The sequence below is a fragment of the Apodemus sylvaticus genome, chromosome 21 (genome assembly GCF_947179515.1).
Source record: "Apodemus sylvaticus chromosome 21, mApoSyl1.1, whole genome shotgun sequence".
Taxonomy (NCBI): Eukaryota; Metazoa; Chordata; class Mammalia; order Rodentia; family Muridae; genus Apodemus; species Apodemus sylvaticus.
In genome coordinates, this window is record NC_067492.1 from 62,140,491 (window position 1) to 62,163,954 (window position 23,464).

Here is a 23,464-nt window from a genome sequence, read left to right on the forward strand (position 1 = left end):
TTTCAGGAATTATGATAAGCAGGAAAGTTTTGCAGTGGCACAATTTCCTGTCACCCACTCCTGGGAAAATCAGCTCACAAGTGCCAAATTCAGGATTTTTCACATCACTGTTCCATGACTCACTTTGACTTTCCCAGGACCACTTCTTCCTTGCTGGTTTACAGTGAGATGGAAAGCCAACCTCCTTTGACGTCTCTCTCACTTCTCTAAGCTCTCCATTTTCACTCTCAAGTAGACTCCTCCTCCATCTTGCAGACATAAATATGGGTGAACTCTCTAAGGACTAATTGAAAGCCCTGAGAGCAGTGGGTGTTGTGATATCACTGGTGACATCACAGGGGATGCCTAGAGCTCTCCAGGATACAATAGAATGTTCAGACAAGGGATTGTCTATGCCATGGGGAACAGACTTTGCCTTCCTGCTAATTTTCTCCCTCTACTGAACAGAAACTGAGGGGCCCATCCCGGGAGACTCTCCTAGGACACAAATGTTGATTACCTCCCTTTAAAAAGCCAGAGGTCTCAGTCACTGAGATTTGTCAGTGTCAGAACAATGGGAAAGTGGTGTGCTTTATTTCCAAATGTGTTAACTGTAGAGAACTGGGATAGGATGGAGAGAAAAACCAGCCCATCAAGTTGGCAGCAGAAGACTTGGGATGTCCACTTTCTTCCTAGGCCTTGGCCGCATGAACTTGTTAGAAGGCATTTCCAGGGACACCTTCAGCACGTGGAGATTCAGGACAGGAGGGACATTCTCAGGACGGTCTTGCTTGGAGATGATGCCTGGGGACAGGGATTAGGAAAACAAGATTACTCAGATCTGACACTCTGACTGAGAGATGAAAACAAAGGGTATAATACATCTCTGTATTCCATGCTCTGTCAGTCAGGTTGTGAGAGACCCATCTCACCAGACACTCCACAACAGTTGTGTATCCACATTTGTCAACTATTGTCCTAATTCTCCATGTGTCAAACAGCTCTTTCTGTCCCTCATCCATCTCCAAACTACACTATAACTGGATGTACCACAGTATACCACACGTGACTGCCTCCAAGTGTGGTCTAAATGTCTCAAATCTAACAAAACCCCATTAATCTATGCGGATCACAGGTCCTATTATCCAGGAGATAAGTATTTTCTGGAGAGACTTAATGACCACCAAGCCTGAGCATGGAGAGTGAGTGATCTCTAGCCTGGTTTCTAGATTTCTTTCTCACATGGAAGGAATATAGCTGTGAAGCCCTACATGACCCGACAGCTATACACTTCATATTTGAATGGAAAAGGCATTTTGCCCTTGATGGTTAAAATCCTAATTACAATCTCAAAATTAATAATTTTATATCAAAAATAGTGTCTTCAGAAGACCCAGTCATAAAATTAATGTTATTGAGCAAACTTCAAGATAAAGGAACGACATCCAGACAAGCATCATGATACACTTATATAAGATGACCACATGATGTGATGGTGCTCTGTTTTCAGTGGGTGTGTATGTGTATGTGTATGTGTATGTGTATATGTATATGTGTCTTCTTTACACCTGCCCAAATGTTTTGGAATTGTGAATGAAAGATACACACATGTTTCCTAATTTTTAATATGCCTTAAACAGTGTATTGAGTGAATATTTTTAAACTTTTTTCATCTGCTCTATACTCACTTATATAATTGAAGATTTACATTGAATATATTTCTGATAAAATTAAAGAAATATGTATGAAAAACTGTTAAAATTGAAGATTTACTGTGAAAATTATACACATATATAGAAATGTATAGAAAACATTTCTAACTAAATAAAGGGATAATTAAAAACTTTTTGTGATAAAATTGACGATTTACATGGGAAATATTTCTGAAACTATTGAAGAAATATAGAGAAAAAGTGTTAAAATAGAATAATGTATTGTCAAATAAAAATGGTAAAATAGAAAACATAGAAAGTATTATCTTTACTAATTGACTAAGGACATAGAATTTTTTTCTGAATAATTGAAGATTTTAATGGAAAATGTTTCTAATAAAGCTGAAGAAGCATAGACAAACTGTTAACATTAAAGATTTTCATGGAAAATGATACAAATAAAATGGTAGACAGAAATTAGGTCTAAACTAATTCAAGAATTAATTCAAAAGGTAGTTTGATAAAATTAAAGGTTTCAATCGACTATATTTCTGATAAAATTAAAGAAATATATACAAAATTCTGTTACTATTGAAGGTTTTCATGTATAATAATACAGAATAAATGGTAGACATATTAAACACTTCTACAATATTTGAAGAAGGAAGTACAAACATTTTATGGTAAAACTGATTTGCACAGAAAATAGTATTGATAAAATTGAAGAAAGAAAAAATAAATGAATACTGAGAGAAAGTTTTAAATTTTAAGAATTTGATGAACAGTTATAATGGTAAAATGGTTAACAAGGAAATATAACCAAGCACATAATTGAATAATCACATAGATAATTTTCTGATAAAATTTAAGTTTTTGATGGAAATTATTTCTGATTAAAATAGAACTATATTAAAAGTATTAAAATATAATCCATGGAAGTAGTACAGTTAAAATAAACAGTAGACATAGAAAACATATCTAAACTAGTTAAAGTTAAGTAGATACATTTTCTGATAAAAATGAAGATTTTGATGGAAAACTTTTGTCATAATTTTAAAGAAATATATATATGTATATATATATGTGTGTGTGTGTGTGTGTGTGTGTGTGTGTGTGTGGTAAAACTGAATATTTTCATGGAAAATAATTCAGTAAAAGTGGTAGAAAATAAAAACATCTAAAATATTTTAAAAGGTAGTAGAAACATTTTCTGATAGAATTGAAAATGTTCATGGAAAATATTTCTGATAAAATTGAAGAAATACATAAAGTGTTAAAATTGAAGAGTTTGTTAGAAAATAATGATGGTAAAAATGTAAACATAGGACATTTACTTTTACTAAATGTCCAAGAACTCAGAAAAATAAGTTGATAAAACTGAAGGTTTTGATGGAAATTATTTCTGATAAAATTAAAGAAGTATAGAAAAGTATTAAAATTAAAGATTAACATGGAAAATGTTATTGATAAAATTGAAGAAAGGTATAGAAAATGTGTCAAAATTGAAGAATATGGTGAAAAATAACAATGGTTAAATATACCTTTAGAAAATATACCTGTACTAATTGACCAAGAACATAGAATACTTTTCTGGTAAAATTTAAAATTTTTAAAAATTTTATTTGGTATATTTTTATTTACATTTCAAATGTCCACTTTCTTGGTTCACCCCTCCCCCAAAATCCCATGAGCCATCTCTCCTTCCCCAATCAACCGTCCCCAACTTCCCTGGCCTCTCATTCCTCTACACTAATGCATCAAGTCTTTCCTCTCCCCCATTTGGTGTCTAACAAGTTCATCCTCTGTTGCTGATGTGTCTGGGGCCATGGGTACTCTTTGGTTGATGGTTTTGTCCCTGGGAGCACTGGAAGGTACTGGGTGACTCATATTGTTATTCCTCCTGTGGCGCTGCAAACCTCTTCAGCTCCTTGGGTCCTTTCTCTAGCTCCCCCATTGAGGACACTGTGCTCAGCTCAATGGCTGGCTGAGAGTGTCCCCCTCTGTGTTTGTCACGCACTAGCAGAACCTCCCAGGTGACAGCTGTATCCGGCTCCTGAAACATTGAACAGCTATTTTATAAGAATCCATCAGTGATAAATGCCAGGCAATCTTGCAGCTCATTTCTCTTATTGGGCATCAGGTGAGTGGTCAGAATCTCGATTTTCTTTTCTTGCTTCTTGATGAAAATTGTTGATGGGAGGGAGTTTGTGGCATACCCCAGCCTCTGTAGCTAGAGGAACACAAGTGAACTTGCAAAGTAGGAAGGCACAGAAAATGCACAGACCAGGCTGCGCAAAGAGAGAGAGAGCATATCTGGAATCGAGTGAGACACAGAAGACTTTGGCACATGCTTGAAATGCCTGCTCTGTGGATCTCAGCTCTCCCTTCATCCTGTAGAGATTTGGGTATCTAAGCAGCCAGGTGTTTTGGCTGCCTACCTACACATACTAATGATGACCTCACAGATGTCCTCTCCAGGCTTGTTAACTACTGCACACGGTAGAACTTGGCTTCAGAACCCCCAAACATTTAGCTACAGAACCCAGGAAAAATGGCACAGTCCCCAAGCACCCATATGCAGTGTTCATAACCAGATGCCCTGTCATGGATTCTAGGCTCATGACTGTGGATTAAATGGGTGCACATGACAAACCATCATCCAAAGAATGAAAAATTCATCCAACTGAAAGACTAAAACAATCCTGAGTTGGAAGAATTATCCAGTTTCTGATTCTAACATTTGTTTGGCTGCATTAGAGATATGTGTGACACCAAATCTGATGAATCAGGAAGCTCAGAGTATCACTCTCAGGGATAAGGTTGTCAGAGGAGGTCTGAGAATGTAAGGTAAGAATATTTTGCTCTGAGTTGCTATAGTCTGATAGCCACTATACCTAGAAAAACAAACTGGGAGTAAACTGTTGAACTGATATAAACTGGGAAATATTTCCTCCCTGGATCTTTATGGTATCCTTATGTCCCCAGGTTACACCTCAATGGCCAGTAACAGTCCTACCTTCTGGAATGACCACAAGGAATGCCTTGAGTCAGGGGGATGCCCATGTGTGAGGGAAGTGAGACATGGGGATGATCTCTAGTGCAGTGTGTGATGTGTGTGAGGCAGGGGAATGGATGTGAGCTCTGGATTGTTTGCTATTGATTAATTATTGGTCATTGATCAAGTATTGATCAACCTCAATATCAATCACAAATTCATTATTGACAGGCTGTGGTTTAGTCCATGACTGGCTGTTTAGCAACTATGACTCAATTATCGATTAAGTATCAGTTATCAATAGATTGATAATTATTGATCAATTAGCAATCAATGTTCTATCATAGTTTCAACAACATCTACATGCTATAGGCTGAGATGCTCAGGCAAGGTCAAGGCTGCATATGCTGACTCTTCTTTCATGGGACCGAGAGCGAGGTTGGGAGGGCAGCGTGATGCAGACCCGGGTGCACAATTTCCTGTTACTCATTCCTGTGAAGCCAGGGTCAAGTGAGCCTACTCTAGGAATTTTCACATCACTGTTCCCTAACTTACTGTGCCCTTCCTAGGACCACATCTTCCTTGCAGATTTACAGTGAGATGGAAAGCCAACCTCCTTTGACCTCTCTCTCACTTCTCTAAGCTCTCCATTCTCACTCTCAAGTAGATTCCTCCTCCATCTTGCAGACATAAATATGGGTGAACTCTCTAAGGACTAATTGAAAGCCCTGTGATCAGTGGGTGTTGTGACATTAATGGTGACATCACAGGGGATGCCTAGAGCTCTCCAGGATACACTAGAATGTTCAGACAAGGGATTGTCTATGTCATGGGGAACAGACTTTGCCTTCCTGTTAATGTTCTCCCTCTACTGAACAGAAGCTGAGGGGCCCATCCCGGGAGACTCTCCTGGGACAGAAATGTTGATCACCTCCCTTTAAAAAGCTAGAGGTCTCAGTCACTGAGATTTGTCAGTGTCAGAACAATGGGAAAGTGGTGTGCTTTATTTCCAAATGTGTTAACTGTGGAGAACTGGGACAATTCTTCAATTTATATGAAATATTTCCCTTTAAATCTTCAATTTTATCAGAAAATGTTTACCATCTACTATCACTTAAATTAGAATAGTTTTTACATCAATCAATTGATGTATTATTATCCATGATCCTTGTCAATATTTTTTAAAGTTATCAATTTTAGCACTATTTTCTACATATTCTTTAATTTCATCAAAAATACTTCCCATGTAAATCTTCAATTTTTCATAACATTGTTCTACTCCATTTTTCAAATTCTTTAGCAATATTTATTGTGCCTATAATTTTCTATGTATAATTTTGCATGAAAATTGTCAATTTTGATTTGTTTATCTATATATTTCTACACATTTTTCTGAAATAAAATCCATGTAATATTTTCCATTTCAATTTTACGAGAAAATGTTTATACGCCCTCCTTCAATTAAATTAGAAATGTTTTTCAAGTCAGCCAATTTATCTGTATTTTTCCATGAAAATCGTCAATTTTAAAGTTTTTCTATAAATTTCTTCAATTTTATCAGAAAAGTTTATAATTCACTTTTAATTATTTTGTGATTTTTCTATTGCTTCTGATTTTAAGTCTTATTCTCTTTTGTTCCATTCCACCATCTTTTAAATTGTATTTTCTCCCATTTCTTCAAGTGATTTATTTTCCCTCTCTAAGGGCTTCTACCTGTTTGTCTGTGGGTTTCTGTGTTTCATTAAAGGGATCATTTTTATCCTCACTAAAGACATTTGTTATCCTCATGAGGTGACATTTTAGGGTAGACTCTTGTTCTTATTGTGTGCTTGTGTATCAAGTGTAGGAGAACTGGGTTCTGATATTGACAAATTACATTGGCTTCTGTTGGTTATGTTCTTGCCTTTTTCTTTCACCACCTGGTCATTTCTCTTGTGAATTTGCCTGGGCCCCTCTGACTGGAGCAGGCCAATTTGGAGACAGACAATGCTGTCTCTGGTTAAGTCAGGCCTTCCTTGTCCATGTTTAGTGCAACCTGCATGTGTTCCCATGTCTCTGATTAAGGAAGACCTCCTTAAAGCTAGGTTGGCTTTGGGGTCGGGGCAGAAATATTGATCTGCTCTAGTTTGAGGTGGAAATGCAGATTGAAAGGACAATGTGGCTCAGGAAGAGCTTGCTAGATACCACGTCTCCTGGTATTTGTGGGGGTACAAAATGGTGTGGGGGGTAAAAACATGTCTGACCTATATTTCTAGATATGGAAGGCCACCTGTTTGACAGGTAAGACTGTTAGGAATTGGAAGCACACCCTGTTTTTCATAAGTTCAGGCAGTATAAACCCTTCAGGTATAAACTCTATATACAATACTGTCTATGAAATGAAAACAGATAGAGGCAATCTCATGTTCCACATAGCACAACATGGTATCAGATATCTGATTTGAACAAGAAATAAAAGGACAACAAACCGAGAAGACGCTATGAAATATTATTTGTGAGACAAAGAAGAATAGTTTCTTTTATATACTCATAAAGTACTGTATGGAATATCTTAAGACTTCAATCCCAATGTATAACTTAAAGGAAAATGAAAACAAACAAACAAACAAATAACAATAAAACACTCCCTTGATACTCAGGAAGGGTACAGTGGTGTGTGGTGTGCCTTCTTTCCACCATGTCAATTCAATAACATGAGCTTAAAGCAGATGAAAAGCAATTTCAAGAAATACTATTCGTGTTCAAAGGACATGGAGAATTTCTCTGCAGAAAACCACATGGAGTCTCACCTATCAATCTTGGCAAAATCAAATGCAATTTTCTTTGAAAGACCTTTATGTTTGACCAGTAGTCTGACTATAATTAGTATGGTATGTATCCAAGTCCAATACTCATGTGCACCAAATGATTTTCAAAAGTATGACACAGCCAAGGATGGCATTTACATAGTCACAATAGAGTGAAGAGTCAGCTTCCATGCACAGTCCCAATTCATTTGACATGATATTACCACCCTGTATACAAAAATATGGAATATCACAATATCAAAGCTCAAAAATTTCCCAATTTTCCCAAGGTCTACAAAACTACTAAAAATATTCAAATTGACAGTCATAATTCAAACAAAGTATGAAACAAATTTTTATTCATAGTAGCTGAGATGGTACAATAAACTCCATAGAAAGATTTTATTATAAGCCAGTGACATTGAAACGATTCGGAAAATGGACTTAAAGATTCCACTCAATTCAGTGTGTATATTATGGGCCAAAAATGATGTAGTTCAAAAAATTAAATCAAATTCAATGCTTCATCTGTGTCACTTATTTTAATCTAACCAAGTTACATAAGTTAGCATGACAGAAATACATATGTGTAGCTGCAAGACAGCACTGTTTCAAAACAAATACCAACTAGACATGGATGAAAAATATAAGGTATACACACGCATTACCAATACAATTCTCTCTCAGAAATGGCGTGTTGAATCTTTCATTTCTTTGAGGAAAACACACAAAAATTGTTCTCAAACTTCTTAATGAGGTGTGAACAAATATCAACAAAGAAATGTTTCATCAAATGGCACTGACTGCCAGGGACTGATTATGAGGGAAAAGATTAGCATAATAACTCAATGAATGTATGCACAGGTACTGATATTGGACAGGATGGGTGTTAAATCTTCATAAATCCAGGCATTTTTGGATTTTGCATGACATGTTCTCCACATGACAGGAGTCAGAGGAAGTTTGAAGATATTGTAAACATAACTAACATACAATAGTATATGAACAAGAGAGAGAATGTTCAACTCCTGGTGCAGTGTTTCAAGTGAGACTGCACTTCCCTACACTAGGGAGTGGAAGACATAATGTCCCATTATTCTTCTCAAAGTATGCATGATATGGAACTTTTATGACCTTCTAAACTCTTGTCTATGGAAGTTCTGTTGAAATCCATTGTGTTCGTACATACGGCAGTTGACACATATTCTGGCCCAAGCTGCCCAGGAGAAGATTGTCCTTGGGAATTATGCCATGCATATGAATGAAATCATGGCACCTGAGGATGGAGAAAATGATCTCCAAAACAAGTTTTCAGAAATATGAATGACATCAGGGCACCTGAGGTTGGAGAAATGATCTCCAAAACATATTTTCAGAAAGGTTTTGAGCAAAAGTTTTCAGACCTCAGATGTAGAGCTTGAGGCCAGAAATTTCTCAATGTATCCAGGGAGAATGACATAGGACAAGTTGATGGGAACTGTTGCATATAATTAAGCGGACTTCTAGAGAGCAGTAGATTTTAAAAAGACCCATGGGTGTAAATGTATATGTGTGTGATGTTTGTCTGCATAGGAAACTGATTTCACAACTGCATCCTAGATCCTAGCAGACATGAAGAATATTTGTGCTTTCACTATTTCCTTTTTGCTCCTGAAGTTTTCTCTCATCTGGTGCTGTTTGATTGAACCAATTTGCTTTTGGAGGATAAAGAATACAGAAGATAATTATGGAGATTTGAGAAGTGACTGTGGTTTTTTCCTTTTTACAACAGAGGAACCTGTTGAAGACTATTTTTATACTGATATTTTGAATTTTAGGTAAGCCATTAACTTTATTTTTCTGAATCAATGACATTAATTAGAAATATTTAGCTGTGTATACAAACTGGGGTTCGGTCCTGTTCCTTCCCTCTGAGTTTAGGAACCACAGAAAATTAATTATTGCACCAATCACTATTTTAGTACTGTCAAATGTGTCACACTTTAGCTTAGCTTTAATTCATTGTGCTCCAGTTCACAATGCTGCAAAATGAGTCTGGATTCTGTCTGTTGAATCTTTGTTGATATCATATGTTGAAAGATGCCTTTTCACCAGCTTTGAATCCACAATTCCCACATTGAACAAGAGTTCAATATGGAAAGACTGCATCACTTTCTCTATTCAATTGTCTGCCCACAATTCTCATATGAGTATTCATCTAAATGCCTTCATAAAAATGTTATCTAATTTTGGTCTCCAATAGTTGGGCATATATTCTTTCATTGAAATATTTGTGCATGTATAGGTCTACTATACATGATTAGGTGTATAACATTGCATGGGTACTTGTGAAAATGCATATATTTTCCTTTGTAAAATAGTCATTGAACCCATGCTGCAATTCTGTGTTTGACACTGAATATGGTAAAAGACTGTGAGGCTTCATATTCTGTTAAAAGAATAGTATTTTGGTCCAATTATGAAAAAACCCAGACATAGATTAAGCTTATTTTCAGTATCAGATAGATGGGCAGTATTTCTATTAAATATTGAATGAACAAATATAATGTTAGAGGAAATCTAGGAGAATAAATGTACTCCTTTTGTATAAGAAGATGTCCTTGGTGTCTGAGATCCTAAGAATGAGATGTCCCCATATGTGCCTGTAGATAATGAGGGAGATGTGTTCAAATAACTCACCTATTAGCTAATCAATGTGTTTGGGGCTTCTTTATTTCATGAACTAAGATTTCCTGTGCTTTTCTGTCTCTGATGCTCATCACATCTCTTATTCAATGTTCATGTCTTTGGGATTTAAAGAATAAGTTTTTCAATTGGTAGCTACAATACACTGTACACTTTGATAGTGATGGTTGATTCACCTTATTATTCTTCTGTGTTAGGTTCGTATGAAATTCATTTCTGATGTTTTCTGTATTTTTCCACACCTCATTGGAAAAGTAGTGAAAATTTTCATTGCTGATACTTTCATAGGCCATAATAAGGTTTAAAATTACAAATTCATGAACTGTGTGAATACACTTTTCACGTTTAGAAAGAAAAAAAAACTTAGCTGCAGACACTCATTTGAAAATTCATATTTCGTCAAAAGAGCATGTTTGGTGTATTTAATCCTGATGAAAGGTAATAGCTAATAATAACAGATGAACTGCTGTAGGGGCAGATGAACAAATTTCTTACGGAGAGAAGATCTCTGTGCTCAGACATCACTTAAAGGATCTCAAAAACTAAGGAACACTGAGGTGTTAAGAGAAATCTGATAGGTTTTTAACAAACTGACATAGTAACAACATACTAAAAGTTAACATTAAATTAGTGGATAAAAAGAGCCCAAAGGATAAAAATCTGGGTATCTGGTATATTATAGCATTTTGTGTACTTTGAAATGGATAAATAATTTAAATGAAAATATTTCAAAATAATAATTCTCTTGGATGAATATTAACATTTGAAAATACTAATATAATGGTCTACAAATATCATGAAAATATTGTTAGTTTTTTCTCACTGTGCATGAACTTAGCATTATTTCAATGTTTAACTTCAAAATATTTATTCTATTGTAAAATTTGTAACATATTCATACAGATAAAATAATTTTTCCTTGTAACACAAATAATTATTTTTCAATATACTGATGGTTAGACAATATACTTAGGTATATAATGCATTTTAAAAATACACAATGCCAGTTTTTATCATATAAAGGCTCTCAAATATATATAAATATATCTTTTCTTTCATTGGATATTTTCTTTGTGTTTCAAATTTTATCCCTTTTCCTGCTTCCTCTCCAGAAACTCCCAATCTCATCCCTCCTTCCCCATACTTATGAGGGTATTCTAGCCCATAACCATCCACAGCTACCTCAGTGCACTGGCATCACAGTGGTGTATCAAGCCTCCACCGGACTAAGGACCTCTGTTCCCATTGATGCCCTACAAGGACATTATCTGCTTCATATGCAATCAGAGTCAAGATTCCCTCCATATGTACTCTTTCTTTGGTTGTTTAGTGCCTGGGAGCTCTAGGGGTTCTGGTGGTTGATACTGCTGTTCTTTCTATGGGATTGCAAACCACTTCAGCTCCTTCAGTCCTTTCTCTAATTCTTCCATTGGGGAACACTTGCTCAATCCAATAACTGCCTATGAGCATTCATCTCTGTGTTTGTCAGGCTCTGGCAGAGCCTCTCAGGAGAGTTATATCAGGTTCATTTCAGCAAGCACTTCTTGGCATCCATAATAGTGTTTGGGTCTGATGACTTTATATGGGATGGATACCCAGGGCAGATTCTCAATAGCCTTTCCTTCAGTCTCTGCTCCACACTTTGTCTCTCATAAGTATTTTGTGTCCCCTTCCAGAAGACTGAAGCATCCACAGTTTGGTATTTCTTCTCCTGTGGCTTTGTTTGGTCTGTGAATTGTATCTTGGGTATTCTGAATTATTGATCTAATAGCCACTTATCAGTGAGTGAATACCATGTGTGTACTTTTGTGACTGGGATATCTCACTCAGAATGATATTTTCTAGTTACATCCATTTCTCTTGCAAATTTCAAAAAGTCACTGCTTTTATACATGTGTAGTACCCCATTGTGTAAATGTAAATAATTTTCTGTATCCATTCCTCTGCTGAGGGACTTCTGGGTTCTTTCCAGCTTTGGCTATTATAAATATGACTGGTATAAACTTAGTGAAGCATGTGTCCTTGCTATATGTTGAAGAATTTTTTAGGTGTATGCCTGGGATTGGAATTGCTGTGTCCTCAGGTTGTACTATGTTCAATTTTCAGGGGAACTGCCAGAATATTTTCTAGAAAGGTTGCACCAGCTTGTAATGCCACCAGCAATGGAGGAGTGTTCCTCTTTCTCCACACCCTCCACTGTATCTGCTGTCATCTGAGTTTATGTTCTTAGTCTTTCTGACTGGTGTGAAGTGGATTCTGATGGATGATTAGATTTGCATTTCAATGATAACTAAGGATGTTGATTTTTTTAGATGCTTCTTGGCCATTTGATATTCCTTCATTAAGAATTATTAATTTAGGTCTGTACCCAGTTTTATTAGGGTTATCTGGTTCTCTGGAGTTTATCTTCTTGAGTTGTTTGTATGTATTGGATATTGACCCTCTATCTCATGTAGGATTGGTAAAGATCTTTTTCAACTCTGGTGGCTGCTGTTTTGTTCTGTTAACAGGGTCATCTGCCTTACAGAAACTTTGCAGTTTTATGAGGTCTATTTGTCTATTGGTGATCTTAGAACATAAGTCAATGATGTTCTTTTCAGAAAATTTCTCTCTGTGACTATGTGTTCGAGGCTCTTCCCCACTTTCTCTTCCATTAGATTCAGTGTATCTGGTTTTATGTATAGGTTCTTGATCCACTTGGACTTGGGTTTGTACAGGAAGATAAGAAGGAATCGATTTGCAGTCATCTTCATACTGACCACCAACTGAACGAGCACCATATCTTGAAAATGCTGTCTTTTTTCCACTGGATGATTTTACCTCCTTTATCAAAGATGAAGTGACCATAGGTGTACGTGTTCATTTTTTTGGACTTCAGTTCTGTTGCATTAATCTATCTACCTGTCTTTTTACCAATATCATACAGATTTTATCAGTATTTCTCTGTAATACAATGTGAAGTCAGAGATGATGATTCCCTCAGATGTACTTTTATTGTTAAGAAGACACCAAGTCATTTTATATTATATGTGACTATTATGAAGGGTGTTGTTTTCTTATTTCTTACTCAGCCTTTTTATACTGTGTGTAGAGGAAGGCTACTGATTTGTTTGAGTTAATTTTATATCAAGACCCTTTCCTGAAGTTATTTATCAGCTTTAGTATTTCTTTGGTGGAACTTTGGCATCACTTAAATATATTATCACATCATCTACAAATAGTGGTAGTTTGACTTCTTCCTTCCAAATTGGGAAACAAATGACCACCTTTGCTTAACTAATTCCTCTAGCTAGAATTTCAAGTACTATATTGAATAGATCAGGAGAGGGTAGGCAACCTTGTCTAGTCAATGATTTTAATGGGGTGGCTTTAAGTTTCTATTTAGTTTGCTGTTGGCTGCTCGTTTGCTGTATATTGCTTTTTACTATGTTTGGGTATGGACCTTGAATTTCTCATCTTTCCAAGACTTTTACCATGAAGGGGTATTGGATTTTGTCAAATGTTTCTCAGGATGTAATAATATGATCGTATTGTTTGCTTTTTATAAAAGTTTGTTTATATTGTGATTTACATTGATGGATTCCCATATTGAACCATCACTGCATCTCTGTGATTGAGTCTACTTGTTTTTGTTGGATAACCTTTTTGATGTGTTATTGGATTCAGTTTGTGGGAATTTTATTGCATTACTTTGTATAGATATTCATAAGGTTAATTGGTCCGTTTATTTCTTTATTTGTTACACCTTTTTTGTAGTATGGGTATCAGTGTAACTTCACTACTGTTCACAAGTGTGGCTTCATAGAATGTGATGGGAAGTGTTCCTTTGGTTTCTATTTCATGGAATGCGGTGAAAATCTTTGGTCATAGTACTTCTTTGAAGGTCTGATAGAATTCTGCCCTAAAACCATCTGACCCTTGGCTTCTTTGTGATTAGGGGGCTTATAATGAGTGCTTCTATTTCCTTAGGGAGTGGTGGACTCTTTACATGGTTTACCTAACCCTGACTTAACTTTGGTACATGCTATCTAGAAAATTATCAATTTAATCCACTTTTTCTAGTTTTGTTGAATATACACATTTCTAGTGGAATCTGATTTTTTTTAATTTCCTCAGTTTCTATTGTTATGTTTCCCTTTTCATTCCTGATTTTGTTAATTTGGATACTGTCTCTGTGCCCTTTGATTAGTCTGGCTAAGTGTTTATGTATCTCGTTGATTTTGTCAGAGAACCAGATCCTAGCTTTGTTGATTCATTGCGTAGTTCTTTCTCTTTCTAATTGGTTGATTTCAGCCCTGACCTTGACTTTTTCCTGCTGTCTAGTTCCCTTGATGGTTGCTTATTTTTGATCTACAGCTTTCAGATGGGTTGTTGAGCTAATAGTGTATGATCTATTTACTTTTTCTGGGGAGGCACTCACAGCTATGAGATTGTCTATTAGCATTGCTTTCATTGTGTTCCATAATTTAGAAAGGCTATTCGTTATTTTCCTTGAATTATAAAGAATCTTTCATTTCATTCTTTATTTTTCCAATTGGTTAAGCTATTATTGAGAAGATAATTTGTTCAGTTTATATATATATATATATATGTCAGATTTCTGTTATTTTTGTTGTTATTGAATATCAGCCTTATTCTGAGGTAGTAACATAGAACACATGGGATAAATTCAATGTCCTTGTATCTATTGAAGTTTGTCCAATTTGTCGTCAATTTTGAGAAGGTAACAATATATTTCTTAATGGTTCAGTTTTTAATATTTTGTCCTCTTTTGTATACTTAATCCCTAAATAATATCGTGTATTGATATTATTGATATTATGTTTTGAAACAATTTAAGTCTCTACATAGATGAATGATCCTCATGTATGGATATTATTAAGTATGCATTAATGATATTTTCAGTGTATGAAAAGATACAAATGTAAAAGTTGAACCCTGTTTTTGAAGTATTATTTGCTTCTCAAAATAAACAATTTTATTAAGATGTTTGATGCATAAAATGGTTTTAAATAATAAAAAATAAGGAGAATATATTGTATATTTTATAAATGGATTAAGAAAACATTTTTAAAATGTATCTGTGGAATTATATCTCCAATATTATATTATAATGTCTTATTCAGTAGGACTGCAATATAGTTCAAGGATGGCATTAAGAGATAGATCAAACTCTGTATCAATTTACGCAAATACAAAATTTGTCATATCGTATCATATTATATCTTATCGTATCATGCATATAATAGTGCCCTATGTCTAGGAATTCTTAAATTGCATTCAGCAGCTTATTTCAAGACATTTAGTTAGAAATTTACCATGTCTCATAGTACAAACTTTACTGCATTTGAAATTTTTTCTTTCAAACATCTCCCTTATTCATCACTATGCCTTGTTTTAGAATACCAGCAAGAAGATATGAATTTTTTCTCGTAATGCTTTTTGCAACTGATGAGATCAACAAGAATCCTTATATTTTACCCAATATGTCTTTGATGTTCTCCATTGTTGTTGACCTATGTAAAGATACATTGGGAGTTCTGGATAGAGCATATTCACAACAAAAAAATAATGTGAATTTTATTAATTATATCTGTGAAAAATATCAAATTTGTTATGTACACCTTACAGGCCCATCATGGAAAACATCCTTTAAACTGGCAATTACTTCTAAGAAACCAAAGGTAAGAATGCGTGACAATGGATGCATTAACAACATTAAATTCCATTTAAATGGATCAACAAGAAAACTTTCACAGCATGAATTTATTAGTTTCCTGCTACACACACACACACACACACACACACACACACACAAAGAGAGAGAGAGAGAATATATATATATATATATATATATATATATATATATATATATATATCACTGTATATCAACATATATATATATCAATATATGTATTACTGTATATGCATATCACAATATATTGACAGACAGACAGATCGATAGATAGAAAGAACAAAAGATAGAAAGATAGATAAATTCATAGATATAAATGTGTAAATTAAGGAATTAAATAATCATGTCATTAATGTACTGGACAGAGAAAACTGTGTTCTAGAAAATTCAGACTTGTCATAAATAGTCTAGAATCTAAAAGGAATAATACATGATACTTAGAGTATAATCATACTATCCATAATAGGAGTTTGGTAAGGTGAGCAAATTTTTTTTGTATATGATCCCAAATATTCTAATAATCATATTCCTCATGTGAATATTTCATTCTCTCTTCTACATCCTTTAGGTTTTCTTTGGACCATTTAATCCTAACCTAAGTAACCATGACCAGTTGCCCTATGTCCATCAGGTAGCCAGCAAGGACACACATTTGTCCCATGGCATGGTCTCCTTGCTGCTTCATTTTAGATGGACTTGGATAGGACTGGTCATCTCAGATGATGACCAGGGCATTCAGTTTCTCTCTGATTTAAGAGAAGAAATGCAAAGGCATGGGATCTGCTTAGCTTTTGTGAATATGATCCCAGAAACCATGCAGATATACATGACAAAGGCTATGATATATGATAATCAAATTATGACCTCTTCAGCAAAGATTGTTATCATTTATGGTGAAATGAACTCTACTTTAGAAGTCAGCTTTAGAAGGTGGGAATATTTAGGTGTTCAGGGAATCTGGATCACAACTTCACAATGGGATGTTATCATAAATAAAAAGAAATTCAGCCTTGATTTCTTCCATGGGACTGTCACTTTTGCACACCAAGGAGGTGAGATCACCAAATTTAGGAATTTTACTCAATCTTTGGACACTGACAAATACCCAGTAAACATTTCTGATTCTATACTGGGGTGGAATTATTTTAATTGTTCAATCTCTAAGAACACCAACAAAATGGAATATTTTAAATTCAACAGCACACTGGAATGGACGGCATTGCACCAATTTGACATGGGCCTGAGTGAAGAAGGTTACAATTTGTATAATGCTGTGTATGCTGTGGCCCACACCTACCATGAACTCATTCTTCAACAAGTAGAATCTCAGAATCTAGCAGAATACAGAGGATTATCTACTGACTGTCAGCAGGTTAAGTTTCTTACATTTCATGCTGTTTAGATATACCAATATGATTTTTGAAATGGACCCAGAGAAACACATGTACATTTGTTAGAGATTATTCTCTCAGTGGAAAGACTTCTACACTGCAAAACTCCCTAATTAATCTTTCACTTGGATGAATATCAGGCACAAGGAAAACATTTAATAGGAAATAATATTTTTATGATATCAGTGACTTTTGTGAAAACATATCTCAACATTTCAACAAATGAAATCAAATGTTAAAAAAAGACCCAAGAGTTTTTTATAATAAAAGCCTTAGGTGATGACTAGACTAGAATGTTTTTTCTAAAAACTAATTTCTAAAGAATCAGTACATGTCCTGTAACTAATAATATCTCATTTAAATTAACAATGATTTACAAAACCACATATGAATAAGACTGTATATTTAATTAAGTTTCTGTTTACCTCATATATGTTGACTGTCTATACATGAAAGATCAACAGCCATTCATTAATTTCACACACATTGAGGATTCGTCTTGATTTGCTCATTCATGACTATATTTTTAAAAAGGTATTTTTTATTTACATGAACACACACATTCACACACAAACAAGGTTACTTGCTATATGCTAATTATTTTTTCTAGCACATTTTACCATTGAACATTATGAAGTATATACATTTTCAGATATCAATGAGGTATATTGTATTTTACTACACGGGATTGCTTCAGTGCAGCTGTGTTTTGTGAATGTCATTAAGAAATTAGGGGAAAATCTCAGTTTTGCTTACCCTTTATTGATACGTATACATAACCATCTAATGATAGATCTCATTTAGGTGTCTTCCTTGCTGAAGACCAGGGTGTTTACTAACCCTGTTGGAGAACTGGTGAACATGAACCATAGGGAAAATCAATGTGCAGCATATGACATTTTCGTCATTTGGAATTTTCCACAAGGCTTTGGATTAAAAGTAAAAATAGGAAGCTATATTCCTTGTTTCCCACAGATGCAACAACTGCACATATTTGAAAACGTGGAGTGGACTACAGGAGGATCTTCGGTATGTATACCACAAATTTTAGTTGTTTTCAAGATATTTATATTTTTTAAATATGAAGTACTGAAATAATATGTCTGTGGTTAAGACCAGTTTCTTTTCTGTTACAAGCACCAAAATCTGTTCCCTTTCAACTCCATTAAAATCTCATCATAGAGATCAACGGCTTCTGAATTTCATGTTCAGTTGCACCCATAAGCCTATTCACCACACACTACAGGAAGATATTATATATGTAATTTATATGTATATATATGTATATATATAAATTATGTATATATATGTATATAAATTTGTAACAAATTGAATTATATGTATATTATTTATATATACACATATATACATATATATAAATATACATAATTTATATACATATATGTGTGTGCATATATATATATATACATATATATAAATATATATATGTATATATATATATATATATATATATATATACACATACATAATGAAAAATGTGTAACTATATGTATACCATGAAATTTTCTTATTCTGTGAGAACCTATTTATAACTTAATTAAGTATAGCATATATTCATTAACAGAAATCTTTCTTCATATTCAAGGTTTTCTTTTTATTTATGTATTTTTGTTATTTTATTTACTTACATTTCACATGATATCCCACTCCCTGCTTTCCTCTCTTCTCTGGGGTATTGCCTTAGCTGACATTGGGGGGGGGTGAGCACCTAGGTCTTGTGGAGACTCAATGCCACAGTATACAGGGATGCTAGAGTGATGAGGCAGGAGTCTCATAAAGACAGGGGAGATGGGGGAAGGGATAGGATATTCAAGGTTTTGTTTTAAACTTCATTAACTTTAGGACAGTCTTATATGTCATTTTTGTTCATATTCATCAATCAAATCTTCCTTGATACACTCTGCCATTTTTTCTCCACACACTTCCGTATTCTGATATTTTTATTTATAAATCATAAGAAAAATCTGATGCCACATAAGCATTCCTGTTAGATAAATTAGATAAGGAAGAAAAGTTTTAAATTGCTACACTCTAAAAGTTGCATATATACTATTACAAGATGTAGAAAATATTGTGAAACATTTGGTGCATTGCAAGGAAATACAAATAATAATGTGCATGAAATTGTTAAGAAATAATGGTTAATAGAGGAATATTTATAGTCACAACTGTTAATGCCCCACATATTAATCTATGTGTCATTATACATATTATTTATAAATGAACTACACACACACACATACACAAACACACACACATTTTATGTAATATTTTTTTATTGTTTCAGGTTCCCTCATCCTTGTGTAGTGAGCCATGTACTGCTGGATTTAGGAAAATTCATCTTAAAGAAACAGCGGACTGCTGCTTTGATTGTGTTCAGTGCCCAGAAAATGAGGTTTCCAATGAAACAGGTACAATCTTGCATGCAGAAAAAATTGCTGAATTTGAATAGCTCCTCATTCCAACCTAGAAATATGATATGGCCTAGATGTAAGCTGAAGTCCTAAAATCTCCTTTTTATAGAACTTAATCAGTTAAATAATATCAACTTCTTTTAGACCTAGCAAATAACCCATAATATCTTCTAGAAACAATACATTTCTCTCACAATATGCTGATAACTAATTTTATATTATGAAGAAAACATTTAGGTGGACATAAATGTGTAATAATCTTTAAAGAAAATGTTAGGCATAGTCTAAGAATGTGTTTATTTTTCTTTGATTCTGTGTACAAAGAAACTTTACTAAATGAACAGTCCATAATCTTTCTCTCCATCACACAACTTTGTGCCTGACAAGACCAGATGCTCAGGGTAACAGTTGTTGTTAAATGAATTATAATTTAAGAGCTTAGATGAGTGTCAGGCAGTAGTGGCATATGCATTTGATCCCAGCATGGGCAGGAGGATTTCTGAGTTCAAGGTCAGCCTGCCCTACAGAGTGAGTTTCAGGATAACCAGGGCTATACAGAGAAACCCTGCCTCAAATATCCAAAAATAAAAGAGCGTAGATGGATTAAAGGATTAATCTTTTTCTGTCAAACATTTAGAAATTGAGTGAAGATTTCAAGAATGCAAGAAGGGATGCAATAGTGCATCAATCAATATCAATCACTGCCTATCCAATGAAAGAGGGATGAATATGAATATCTATTATCTTCGTGCCATATTGCTAGTAATGTATAGTTGGGATGAATGAGATTGTACCAAAATGAGAGAAACATGCACATGACTATGAGGCATACAGCTTCAAGAATGAAAATGTTCCTTTAGAGAAACAGTTCTTTTTTTTCTAGTCCATCAGTTGCTTTATTTATTTTTATTTTTATTTTTTACAGACATTCTTTTTTTTAATTTAATTTTTTTATTTATTATTCGATATATTTTTTATTTACATTTCAAATGATTTCCCCTTTTCTGGTCTTCCACTCCCTGAAAGTCACATAAGCCTCCTTACCTCCCTCTGTTCTCCCACCCATCCCTTCCCACTTCCGTGTTCTGGTGTTGTCTTATACTGCTACACTGAGTCTTTTCAGAACAGGGGCCACTCCCCCTTTCTTCTCATACCTCATTTGATGTGTGGATTATGTTTTGCGTATTCCAGATTTCCAGGTTAATATCCACTTATTAGTGAGTGCATACCATGATTGATCTTTTGAGACTGGGTTACCTCACTTAGTATGATGTTCTCCAGCTCCATCCATTTGCCTAAGAATTTCATGAATTCATTGTTTCTAATGGCTGAATAGTACTCCATTGTGTATATATACCACATTTTCTGCATCCATTCTTTTGTTGAAGGATACCTGGGTTCTTTCCAGCTTCTGGCTATTATAAATAGGGCTGCTATGAACAAAGTGGGGCATATATCCTTATTATATGTTGGGGAATCCTCTGGGTATATGCCCAGGAGTGGTATAGCAGGATCTTTTGGAAGTGACATGCCCAGTTTTCTGAGGGACTGCCAGACTGATTTCCAGAGTGGTTGTATTAATTTGCAACCCCACCAGCAGTGGAGGAGTGTACCTCTTTCTCCACATCCTCACCAACATCTGCTGTCTCCTGAGTTTTTAATCTTAGCCATTCTGACTGGTGTAAGGTGAAATCTCAGGGTTGTTTTGATTTGCATTTCCCTGATGACTAGTGAAGTTGAGCATTTTTTAAGAATTTTTTAAAGATTTATTTATTATATGTAAGTACACTGTTGCTGTCTTCAGACACCCCAGAAGAAGGCATCAGATCTCATTACAGAAGGTTGTGAGCTAGCCTGTGGTTGCTGGGATTTAAACTCAGGACCTTCAGAAGAGCAGTCGGTGTTCCTAACCACTGAGCCATCTTTCCAGCCTCTTGAGAAACAGTTCTTGCATGAGAAATTGTATGTTCTGGTTTTTATGTGGAGATACAGGAAAAGGGTACAACCCAAAACCAAGCAAAGTATGTAATACATTTCATAAGCTGCACACAACACTTTTCTGTGATTAGTGATTTTATGGTTTGATGAATTAAATAATCTCAGACTATGCATATAATTATTTTTCACATTTTCTTTATTTTTTGCTTAATGAGTATTTATTTATCTGTTCAATACTCTATAAAGGTCTTAGTTTCACCACAAAACATAGGTTAATTGAAAGCAATATTGAATCAGTGATCCTGACAGCAATAAGGAATGGGTAGATGCTCAATATCAAATTATTTATTGATATATACTTTGAATAATACAAATACAAAACCATTAACTACATAATTATGATATCTTATGAGGGCTTATTTTTTCACCAGCAGATATGGAACATTGTGTGAGGTGCCCAGATGATAAGTATGCTAACTTGGAGCAAACCCACTGCCTCCAAAGAGCTGTGTCATTTCTGGCTTATGAAGATCCACTGGGAATGGCTCTAGGTTCCGCTGCTCTATCTTTCTCGGCCTTCACAATTGTAGTACTCTTCACTTTTGTAAAGTACAAAGATACTCCTATTGTGAAGGCCAATAATCTCATTCTCAGTTACATCCTGCTCATTTCTCTAGTCTTCAGTTTTCTCTGCTCATTGCTCTTCATTGGACATCCCAACCAGACCACCTGCACCCTGCAGCAGATCACATTTGGAGTATTTTTTACTGTGGCTGTTTCTACAGTATTGGCCAAAACAATAACTGTGGTCATGGCTTTCAAGCTCACTACTCCAGGGAGAAGAATGAGAGGGATATTGACATCGGGGGCACCTAACTTGGTCATTCCCATTTGTACCCTAATCCAAGTTGTTCTCTGTGGCATCTGGTTGGTAACATCTCCTCCCTTTATTGACAGAGATATGCAATCTGAACATGGAAAGACTGTCATTATTTGCAACAAAGGCTCTGTCATTGCCTTCCATGTTGTCCTGGGATATTTGGGTTCCTTGGCTCTGGGGAGCTTCACAATGGCTTTCCTAGCTAGGAACCTTCCTGATAGATTCAATGAAGCCAAGTTCCTAACTTTCAGCATGCTGGTGTTCTGCAGTGTCTGGATCACCTTCCTTCCTGTCTACCATAGCGCCAGGGGAAAGGTCATGGTGGTTGTGGAGGTCCTCTCCATCTTGGCCTCTAGTGCAGGGTTGCTAGGTTGTATCTTTGTCCCGAAGTGTTATGTTATTGTAGTTAGACCAGATTCAAATTTCATACGGAAGTACAAGGAAAAATTGTGTCATTGAAACTTTCATAGTTTGAAAATGTTAGATGATTCTCACCATTTTTCTTTGCATTAAGCAAAGTAGAATTTAATCATAAACAAATTTGAACTTACAAATAGGACAGCATTGTCCATTGTGATACCAATTAATAAAGTTTGGAGGAAAATGGTTACATTCATAAGTACATAATCCTGAATGTACTGAGAACTAGGAATCTCTATTGAGGAGTGACTCCCATTGTTTTTTTCCTGTGGTTTTGGGTGTAAGTCATGTACTTAATTAAGGATTAATATAATATGATGCTACTGACTGTGGAAAGTACCCCCTCTAGGTATTCCTGGTGTTATAAGAAAGAGGATTGCAGAGAACAATGACATGAAGCCAGTAATCAACATTATTCCACATGCATTCATCAAATGCCTGCAACCATTTATACTGTGGCCCAGGTACATGAGAAAACAGTTTTTGCACATGTTTCTTTTTGATCATGGTGTTTGTTACAGCAACAGCATCTAAGACATCCCTTAATGGTAAATTGCCTCGGTTGGCATTTGGAATAACATAGATTCCTGACATACTAAAAGGCACTT

General features: G+C 35.0%; 1 protein-coding gene across 3 annotated transcripts; it reads left to right on the forward strand.

Annotated features, from left to right (window-relative positions):
* The first annotated feature begins 9,023 nt into the window (after positions 1–9,023).
* On the forward strand, positions 9,024–22,895 carry LOC127671695 (vomeronasal type-2 receptor 116-like). Of its 3 annotated transcripts, none has more exons than XM_052166584.1 (6): positions 9,024–9,229; positions 15,499–15,781; positions 16,361–17,164; positions 17,988–18,212; positions 19,492–19,615; positions 21,988–22,895. In XM_052166584.1, exons 1-6 carry the CDS (start codon positions 9,024–9,026, stop codon positions 22,893–22,895), a joined length of 2,550 nt encoding a protein of 849 aa, XP_052022544.1. The 3 variants fall into 3 exon arrangements, with proteins under 3 accessions (XP_052022544.1, XP_052022545.1, XP_052022547.1); XM_052166585.1 differs by having other exon boundaries at positions 21,991–22,895; XM_052166587.1 differs by lacking the exon at positions 19,492–19,615 and having other exon boundaries at positions 17,988–18,216; positions 21,991–22,895.
* The last annotated feature ends 569 nt before the right edge of the window (positions 22,896–23,464 follow it).